The sequence below is a fragment of the Doryrhamphus excisus genome, linkage group LG12, assembly GCF_037039965.1.
Source record: "Doryrhamphus excisus strain RoL-2023G ecotype Guam linkage group LG12, RoL_Dexc_Guam_v1.1, whole genome shotgun sequence".
Lineage (NCBI taxonomy): Eukaryota > Metazoa > Chordata > Actinopteri > Syngnathiformes > Syngnathidae > Doryrhamphus > Doryrhamphus excisus.
In genome coordinates, this window is record NC_136368.1 from 15,408,558 (window position 1) to 15,418,484 (window position 9,927).

A 9,927-nucleotide genomic window follows, 5' to 3' on the forward strand; every position below is an offset into this window, starting at 1 on the left:
AATATTTTTCAAAAAATTATTTTAGAATCAATCATGATTCAGTACATACTAATTTTCATACACAGAAAATCCCACTGACAGAAAAACCCTTCTGCATCTTCTAACTATGAAAGAACAGAAATCATAAAATAAAATATTTGATTTTTATTTAAACATATTTATATTACAATTTTATATTGTTTCCAATGCATAATATTATATACCATTAAAAAAAACATTTTACTTGAGTAAGCGAATAGTGCCCCACAGTGGCCAATGCTGGAATTACTATTGCTATGTTCAAATAACCTCGGAGTTTAACATGAGAACGAGGTCAAACACGGATTATCCTTATCATGTATGTATTTTAACACAATAATTGCACCAGAAAAAAATAAGAAACGCACACATGAAACATCCATCGAAGTTGCTATTTTTGACACTTTTAATAGTAACATCTGTGACTATCGACGAGGATCGCCATATTGACCAACGTTTAGTAAAAGCTCCTGAAGGCAACACACGACTGGAGCCATCTGTATTCCTGACGAAGCGTCTCTGTGCGGCCATGGTAACACTCCATTGAGTGGGATTCAAAAAGAGACCACAAATGCTTTTTCACGCCGGTATGACGACTATTTTCATTTAGTCAGAAACGGTAATTACACGTCTAGTTCTTGTCTTTGTTCATTTTTACAGACGATATGAGGGAGTGGCTTTATGGGCGTTTTCGTTATTATTCACCAGTCGGCTTGTTTTGTTCGTAGGCCTAGACGCTATCGATGCCAATAGCAACAGCAGCTAGCTACATTAGCATACATGGATGGGGCTAACAGGTGCATTCGTGTGGTACCTTATTTGGCTTCATGAGCGGGGCACAACTTTGCAGTCCTCCACCCTTAGTACAATAATAATAAAAGTGAGCATCATTAGCCGTGTTAAAGCAGATTCTCTTTATATGGAATCTTATGACATAGTGTAGGTGTACCTAATGAAGTGTCTTGTGTTTTATCACACAGCTGTCATGCACCATGAATCTATCCGAGATATATGACAACGCCAAAAAGGGTCGTGAGTACGCTTTGCTGGGCAACTACGACTCCTCCACAGTCTACTACCAGGGTGTACTCCAGCAGATCCACAAACACTGCCAGACCCTCAGAGACCCGGCACTTAAAGTCAGATGGCAGCAGGTTGGTGCTTTGCTTCTTTCTGTCAATGCTGAATATGAGCTCATCATTTTTGGACATTTGTCTTCAGGTGAGACAGGAGCTGACTGAGGAGTGGGAGCAGATTAAAAGCATCATAGGACTACTTGAAGCCTTCAAGTCAGAAAAACCTGTAACAGTACCAGTCCCTCAGTCTGGAGGGAGTAGTGCAGAGGATCCAGCAGCATGGCCGCCCCCTACGCCCGCGGAACACAAGTGAGTAGCAGCAATGAAACAAAGGCCACCATTTGGCTTTGACAATGTTTTAATAATCTTATACTGTGGCCTCTATTCTAATAGACGTTGTGCCTTACAATGGATACAATAGATCACAAGTAGTTGTGATTAACTTTAGTGTAGCCATTTAGTGTGTCATTATGCTTTTTCTTCCATTTATAACATACAAAGTAAATATTGTTGAAGCAGACCAATTACAAATTAAAAAAACAACAAAAAAACATATTATATATCATTATATATCATTTAAAATGTGGTGTCCCAAGACTTTTGCAATCTAATGACTCCTATAACAAGGGAACAACAGACCAGTTGACTAGACTAAAGGCATCATCACAAGACTAGGCTGTAGTTTTAACTTGTGATCAACATTCTGTCAATGGTGTATGGTTTGATTCCGGTTAATACAGTATGTGTGGTCTCTTGAGGAATCCTATTGTAGGGAAACGTCCCAACAGCGGAGTGAAGCAACAGAAGAAAGACTCACCTGGTCTGCAGCACAGAGGGGACAGTCAGGAAAGCCGTGGCCAGGCAAAGTCTAAAGGAGACAGGCCGGGAATCAGAGACACTCGCAGCACAAAATCTCATGATGAGGTCAGTTTTATGTAATGAATAGTATCGGTATGAAAACTATTGGAAATATGATACAATAAACACAGATTTGTTTTTTTCTTCATTAGGGAAAGAAGGGTGAAAAAGACCATAAAAAGTTCGATGGCGGGGGACATGACAGCGACCTAGTGGAGTCACTAGAGCGAGACATTGTGTCCCGCAACTTGAACGTACACTGGTATGACAGCACACACACACACATACACACACACACGCACGCAGTGTTTTTACTTGCCTTGCTGATGGAATTCCTTGGCAAGGAATGACATCGCTGATCTGGAAGATGCCAAGAAGCTGCTGAGAGAAGCTGTGGTGCTGCCCATGTGGATGCCTGACTTCTTCAAGGGGATTCGACGGCCCTGGAAGGTACACATTATATACACACGTCAGTGTTGATTTGACTTAACTTGACGACATAGCCACTTACTTACAGTATTATGTTCATTATGTGTGGCCCATATGCACTTTTATAGACAGTTGGCTTTTACAGTGACCCCTTGTATTTATAGAAACCAATTATCAGTAGTATTTTCAGGGTAAAAAGTTGTATATTTGTGAGAAAATCATATTGAAATTCATGAATTAATTTATTTTCTACTGCTTATCCTCAGAGGCGAGAGGCGAGGTACACCGCCTCTCACCCACAAACTCCACACAGAGATGGCCGAGGGTCATATGGAAATTGAAAAAAAACCCAGAATAAAATCATATTTTTTCAACACATTACGACAAAAGAAACAAAATGAAATAAATGGGAATAAATTAAATGTTCTGCATTTTTTGTGTGTAATTTTACTTCTACAGTCTGCTGCAGGCCAATATTATATATAATATAATATATATAATTATATATAATATTACAATTGTTTTAATTTTTTTTATACAAAATAATACATTTTTCTTAAACAAATTTTCCCCCCAAAAAATCTAATACTATGATATTACATTATATCCGTATTTATAATATTTATAATAATAGTAATAATAATAGATAGATGGATAATAATAATTTAGGCTGCACGGCGGTTGAGTGGTTAGCGTGCAGACCTCACAGCTAGGAGAGCCGGGTTCAATCCCACCTTCAGCCACCTCTGTGTGGAGTTTGCATGTTCTCCCCGTGCATGCGTGGGTTTCCTTCCACATTCCAAAAACATGCTAGGTTAATTGGTGACTCCAAATTGTCCATATGGACATGTGAGTGTGAATGGTTGTTTGTCTATATGTGCCCTGTGATTGGCTGGCGACCAGGCGACCCTCATGAGGATAAGTGTTAGAAAATGAATGAATAATAATTCATAATATTTTTTTCTCTAAAAAAAACATTTATTTCAAAATTGTTTTTCTCAAAATATACAAATGTTATTCTCCTAAATATTCAACTTACCTTCATACTAGATATTTTTGAAATAAATATTTAGATATTTTAAAAAATCACTTTCTTTCATCACAGGGTGTGTTAATGGTGGGCCCCCCAGGTACAGGAAAGACCATGTTAGCCAAAGCCGTGGCGACAGAATGTGGGACGACATTCTTTAACATGTCTTCCTCCACACTCACATCCAAATACCGGGGCGAGTCCGAGAAACTGGTGCGCTTGCTCTTTGAAATGGTAATTAATATGAATTATTATGCATAGGTTTCAAATGTGATAAAACACAACTGATAAACTGTAATGTCATTAAAAGTGTGTTATTTATACAGGCACGCTTCTATGCGCCCACCACCATCTTTATAGATGAGATCGACTCTATCTGCAGTCGGAGAGGAACGTCGAATGAACACGAAGCGAGCCGCAGGGTCAAATCTGAGCTTCTGATTCAAATGGATGGTATGCAAGAGAACCATTATGTTATCTTTTCATTCCATGACTTATTATGGGTTCTGATGTTTTTCTTCTTCTGCAGGTGTGGGTGGTGCCCAGGACAACGATGACCCTTCAAAGATGGTGATGGTGCTTGCCGCTACAAACTTCCCCTGGGACATTGATGAAGCACTGCGGCGGCGCTTGGAGAAGCGGATCTACATCCCTCTCCCAACAGGTGACGTCCTTACTTGGACACATTTAAAGCTGAATACAGTGGAAAGTTAGAGTAATACAGTTACAAAGTTAGTTCCAAATGAAAGTACTGTAGTTTGGTTTGTTAAGAATATAACATATATATATAGCGAATAAAACGACAAAAAGTGTTGCGTTCTCATATTCCTGAAAACAAGTGACACAATTGATTTTTTACCTTCCATTGTAACATGGAAATGTTAGTCCTCAACCAGTCCTACAGCAACCCCCAAAACGAATACTGTACTGCACAAATGTGTTCATTCAGTCGTAACTACATATGAACTTAAACATTGTGATTGATAATATTTGTAATATTCCTATAATTGTCCATCATGATCATCACTGTCTATCACTGAGTGAGTGCATCATGATTAGCTTTATCATGTCTATCTTTTATAGAATGGAAATCCTAATTTAGGTGGCACGGTGGACGAGTGGTTAGCACGCAGACCTCACAGCTAGGAGACCCGAGTTCAATTCCACCCTCGGCCATCTCTGTGTGGAGTTTGCATGTTCTCCCCGTGCATGCGTGGGTTTTCTCCGGGTACTCCGGTTCCTCCCACATTCCAAAAACATGCTAGGTTAATTGGTGACTCCAAATTGTCCATAGGTATGAATGTGAGTGTGAATGGTTGTTTGTCTATATGTGCCCTGTGATTGGCTGGCGACCAGTCCAGGGTGTACCCCCCCTCTCGCCCGAAGACAGCTGGGCTAGGCTCCAGCAACCTCCGCGACCCTCGTGAGGAAAAAGCGGTAGAAAATGAATGAAGTCCTAATTCAGGTCAAACTAGCTACAGTCGTGAAAAAAATATTCTTTTTTCAGTTCTTCAGTCTGTGTACCAAATTTGGTCATGATTCTTCCAAATTTATGGATTTTGTCAGAAATAATGGCAAAGGCAACACAGTACTCATTTTTTTCACCATATTGTATGTTTACCATTATATGTTTTCTGTGTTTAGCTGTGGGTCGTGCTGAGCTTCTGAAGATCAACTTGCGGGAGGTGGAGTTGGCTGCCGACGTTGACTTGGACCACATTGCTGAGAAAACCGAGGGCTACTCTGGGGCAGACATCACCAATGTCTGCAGGTGTGTGTTTTTTGTTTTTTTAAGAAAGCACAGATTAATGGTAGGTTAAGACATTTCTTGTCATGTTTACTTCAGGGACGCATCCATGATGGCTATGCGTCGGCGCATTCAAGGCCTGAGCCCTGAGGAGATCCGAGCGCTGTCCAAGGAAGAGCTGCAGATGCCGGTGAAGATGGAGGACTTCACCCTGACGCTCAAGAAGATTTCTAAATCCGTCTCCGCCGCAGACCTGGAAAGATACAAAGCCTGGATGTCGGAGTTTGGTTCGGGGTAGTGAAAGGAGAAGAACTCTAATTCCCATGTCCTCCTGAGTCTTCATCTTAATGATGTCTTCTATTTCTAACTGGCTGACAGTAACCGTGTTTACATCTCAAACCATTTATTAAAAAAATATATCAAAAATACATTTTAAAAAAATTAACAGTGATTGAACAGTGGTGTAACTTATCATGTGTTGGATACCAACAATAGACATTTGATTATGTTTCCTTGATAGGTTGCACAATCAATTGATTAATTCTAACTGTATTTCTTGGAATGTTTGTTAGAATGTTCTGAACTCCTGTTGTCATGCCAACATCACAATGAGCAGAGAAAACTGCTGTTTGTTAGTTTCCATAGTGTGGCTGTTGCTATGTTATGTAGTAGTTCAACCTGAATCAACAGCACCTCTGCTGGTTGCCGCCTAGCAATGCACTTTTTGCCTCATTTGCTCAATGAAACGACATTCTATTCCATGATGTAATCATGGCGAATGGACCAGTCCCGCCTCTCGCCGAAGACAGCTGGGATAGGCTCCAGCACTCCCTGCGACCCTCGTGAGGATAATCGGTAAAAAAATAATGAATGAATCATGGAGAATGTCCACCGTCTATGAATATAAGAGCTTTAAAAGTGTTTGCTTGTGTTTTCTAGATCTCCTACAACAGAAGAAATGACTCCAATTCTGTTTTTGTTGCACTGCTTTTGAGCTGGCTATCAATTCTCACAGATAAGAAAATCTTCATTGAACTGATTTGCTGTTCTTTATCTTAACATAACCCCTATTTGGCTATTGAAACATGTCCAGAACAAACAAAAACAAAGTTCTCTTCTCCGTTTTGAGTTCATAGCTAACTCATAAACACAACACTAGCACATAAAACTAACATAACAGCAGAACAGGCTAGCTATCAAAGCTAAAATGGTGCTCCTGTAGGTGACCTCGGAGAATGCCTGTTTGTTTTTTTTATTGATTTCCAGGGTAGGCTGTGTGGAAAGTTGAGAGGTCTGAATGTGTACAAACATACAAGGGGAGTGTAGTTAGATATTTTTGTGACTTAAACTGGATAAAACTCCGACAACCACTAACAGCAAGTTTTCAAAAAAAATGGCGTCCCTGCAGGAGAACTCGGAGCCTGTCGAGTTCCTTTGACTTCCAGGGTAAACTTTTGCCGGTAAGTGTATCCATTCGACAACAAAAATGTCCGACATTTTGTATGAATTGAAATTGTAAAATCCCAACTACGAGCATCAGCTAGGGAAGATAGTGTTACATTCTTGTACATTTCATAGTGTATTGTAACGTGCTGCCATATCCATACATAGCTACCATTTTATTTTCAACTGCATCCATTTTAAGTGATTTTTATGGATAAATCGATCTCTATGTGTGTTCGTGCAACGCAACAATGAAGCTACTCATTCATTCAGTCTTACTTTGAATTCTCCCTCCGAATCATCCGCTCTATGACAACGTCTTGCCGCATTAAACGTGACGTTCTTGGCTTTATAACAAGACGTGACGATAATGTATATAAATATCCATTATATAAAGCAATCGTCCGTTAAGGTCCCAAGTTTAATTTCAAGTCTGTTATCTTCGACTGGACTCAACCGAGCCTGGATTGACCAGGGTGAAGGTACGATTCTGTCCGTCACCCTTGGTTAGCAGGTATGTTGCTACTCTCATTATACATTATATTAGTGGTAATTTTGAATATTTACTTACCTTAAACATGCTTGACAATTGACATCCCTACTAAATTATGAGGTTTGACACAAAATTGAGAAATAACCCGGAAAGTTCACATTGTGTGTCACTGCAGAAAAATACAATATGCTGTTTACATGAGCTGGAATGTTTTGTCGGAGTTTGGTCAAAGTACATGTTTTGGATGTAGCAAAATGTGTGTGGTGTACAATGAGGGGTTATATTTAAGGAATCACGGCAGCTGAAACAGAAATTATATATATACTTGATCCCAAACTGATGTTGACCAGTACAGCTTGTACCCGGCCTCTCGCCTAAAGTCAGCTGGAATAGGCTCCAGCATGCAACCAGCGACCATAATGATGTCGATGTCTAGAAAATGGATGAATTGATCAACAGACTGTTGTGTAAACAAGCTGAAATTGACATCAGATCATGTTTTATACACAATCGGCACAAAAAAAGCATTTGCTTGCGTACAACACAACACACAGCTTGTGAGAGACAATAAGACTGAATGACTGACTGGAGGGTTCATTCACTTTGTTCATTCTGCTATAGAACCAACATGCCCAGGTGTTGTGAGATGCACAGAGTCATCCAGCCTGTTTGGTAGAGCGAGAGAGGCAGAAAACAAACATGCATGTCAACATATTGAGACCGCCAAAATTTTCGAGTTTGTTTATTTGTTCATTGATTTATTGATTATGGCAGGCTTACAGGTAACCTAACTTTTTTTCTAATCATAACCTATTTGGCTAGCATAGGCGTACAAGATAGCATTTCATTTAGTTACAACAGGTCTTCCCCCTGCTTTTGCTGTTAACTATACCCATGCCAAAAAACACCTCTATATTCCTTCCACAAGGTATGCTGGGGAGCTTGTGGTACTCATTTTTCCATGTTTGTCACAGAGAAGTAAACAAAGAGCAAGTAACACTTGATACTCTTGATATCCAATGTTTTAATGTTCATAGATCACATTGTTACTGCTGAATAGACTACCCAGCATGACTTGTGGGCATTTCAAAATAACATTTGTAAGTTATGTTTTGTGCCGCGATTTGTTGTTTATCACCCATGTAGAAGTAGTAGATTTAAGCTTGCTGTGGATGTGTTTTTGTTTTTTGTTGCACCGTGAGCAAGTATATCATTCTGTTTGTTGATCACCTATATAGATCCACAATTCATAAAGTTTGCCCACCCCTTCCCGAGTACATGTCTTGTTGCGTTTGATGTGAATTTTTGTTATTTTAGCATTTTGGTAGTCTGTTTTTTTTCTTGCCGAAGGAAATTACTGACCTTCATATTTATAAAATCAATTTATGATTCATTCTATCTGGACTATTTCAGGTCGTTTGGGGCCAGGGACAACTTTGATTCAAACCTTGAAGGAAAATTTGGTTTTTTTTTTTAAAGCATTTTTATCAGCTGGTTCCACACAGCAGGAACAAGCTGTTCTTAACTAGAGGGACAACCAAGACTGTCCAAAATTATGATGCAACTCACCGAAGCACCCAAACAGAAAAACTCCCTCCTCAGCTCCATGAACCATTTCATCGGTGCCGTCAACGACATGGACCAAACCATCATGGTTCCCAGCCTGCTGAGGGACATCCCCACGGATGAGTACACGGAGATGGCCTACATGAAGTCAGACGTGGATAACATGTACAGCCACTACCAGCTGCTCAAGTCCCTCCGCTGGGACATGGAGTTGGGAGTGAGCAGCGAAAAGCGGAGGCGAATGGAGGGCTTGAGGCGCACCGTATCATCCTCCTCCTTGTTGTCCTCATCTGAGGAGGATGAAGACGACTTGGAGAAGCAGTTCCTTTACCACCTCGCTGGCCTGCAGGGGGTGCTGTCCAAGCTCACGTTGAAGGCAAACTCTCTCACAAGGTGCTACAAACAGAGAATTGGCATATGAGGATATGAGGACTTTTTTTGTTTTTACATTGCCACTGGTCCACTCGTAAATGTCTTGCACTGATGTCTTCTATGTTTGGAACTCACACATATTGGTCACATTTTACGCTCATTGACACATGAAGGGGGAACACATTTAAAATGTTCATATAAGAGAAATGAAGTCACTGATCTCCGTGGAAGGTTAAGCCATACAGCCCGCCACTTGCTCACCTGATCACAGCTTCAGAAGGACTCAAACACATCACTCCAATACTGGCCTCTTTGCACTGACTGCCTGTTATTTTTAGAATTTAATTTAAGATCTTATTTGTTTTGAAATCTCTTCATTGGCAGCCCTGAGGTCAAATGATCAGCTTCTGTCAGTGTCCCACATCTAGAGGTGATGGCATTTGCAGTAGCAGACCCCAAACTCGGGAACCCTCTTCCCCTGAATCTTAGACCTGCTACTTCAATCGAGACTTTCAAATCAATGTCTGTTCTTTGTACTTTCATGTACTTTGTATTTTAGCCTGTTATGTTTTTGTTTGTATTTTTTGTCACTCATGTACAGCACTTTGGAGCAGTAGTGGTTGTTTTAAAATGTTCTTTATGAATAAACGTTACCTTGATTAATGGATACACAGTGTTTGGGAACCCGTACATGCCTCGTCCTGGCTGCTCAATACAATATGGTTGACTTTATTCACTTGAAATTATTTGTTTTAAATGGGATTCTCATAATAGGTCTTCATTCCTGCAGCTTTCCTTATAAATAACTTCATCAGTTTGCTTGCCCGACTCATGAAACATAAAATTCTAACTATATTCTCTTAAAATGACCACATTTTGTTACTTTTCCACTAAC

General features: G+C 40.0%; 2 protein-coding genes and 1 long non-coding RNA gene across 6 annotated transcripts; 2 read left to right on the forward strand and 1 right to left on the reverse strand.

The window, feature by feature from the left end:
* The first annotated feature begins 487 nt into the window (after positions 1-487).
* Positions 488-6,080, forward strand: katnal1 (katanin p60 subunit A-like 1). Of its 3 annotated transcripts, none has more exons than XM_058082081.2 (11): positions 488-605; positions 999-1,172; positions 1,240-1,403; positions 1,853-2,018; positions 2,105-2,214; positions 2,297-2,402; positions 3,487-3,645; positions 3,738-3,864; positions 3,941-4,075; positions 5,056-5,182; positions 5,258-6,079. In XM_058082081.2, the coding sequence occupies exons 2-11, from the start codon at positions 1,011-1,013 to the stop codon at positions 5,454-5,456; spliced, it is 1,455 nt and encodes a 484-aa protein (XP_057938064.1). In that variant the 5' UTR covers positions 488-605; positions 999-1,010; the 3' UTR covers positions 5,457-6,079. The 3 variants fall into 3 exon arrangements, with proteins under 3 accessions (XP_057938064.1, XP_057938066.1, XP_057938063.1); XM_058082083.2 differs by having other exon boundaries at positions 501-637; XM_058082080.2 differs by lacking the exon at positions 488-605 and adding an exon at positions 742-898 and having other exon boundaries at positions 5,258-6,080.
* LOC131135793 (uncharacterized) lies at positions 3,469-7,289 on the reverse strand. The gene is made up of 3 exons (XR_013629631.1): positions 7,173-7,289; positions 5,253-5,411; positions 3,469-4,083 (listed from the first exon to the last, which is right to left on the reverse strand). It is a non-coding gene; the product is annotated as an uncharacterized LOC131135793 (long non-coding RNA).
* On the forward strand, positions 6,329-9,691 carry LOC131135792 (mid1-interacting protein 1-B-like). Of its 2 annotated transcripts, none has more exons than XM_078795455.1 (2): positions 6,329-6,618; positions 8,508-9,691. In XM_078795455.1, the coding sequence occupies exon 2, from the start codon at positions 8,650-8,652 to the stop codon at positions 9,079-9,081; it is 432 nt and encodes a 143-aa protein (XP_078651581.1). In that variant the 5' UTR covers positions 6,329-6,618; positions 8,508-8,649; the 3' UTR covers positions 9,082-9,691. The 2 variants fall into 2 exon arrangements, with proteins under 2 accessions (XP_078651581.1, XP_057938068.2); XM_058082085.2 differs by lacking the exon at positions 6,329-6,618 and adding an exon at positions 6,699-7,115.
* Positions 9,692-9,927: the final 236 nt, after the last annotated feature.

Bases quoted from the DNA above. Each gene is read 5' to 3' on its own strand.
- katnal1 (XM_058082080.2), top strand. From the start codon at position 803: ATGGGGCTAACAGGTGCATTCGTGTGGTACCTTATTTGGCTTCATGAG. The intron at 4,076-5,055 runs GTGACGTCCTTA...TTCTGTGTTTAG, and splicing joins CTACATCCCTCTCCCAACAG to CTGTGGGTCGTGCTGAGCTT. The intron at 5,183-5,257 runs GTGTGTGTTTTT...TGTTTACTTCAG, and splicing joins GACATCACCAATGTCTGCAG to GGACGCATCCATGATGGCTA.
- LOC131135792 (XM_078795455.1), top strand. From the start codon at position 8,650: ATGATGCAACTCACCGAAGCACCCAAACAGAAAAACTCCCTCCTCAGC.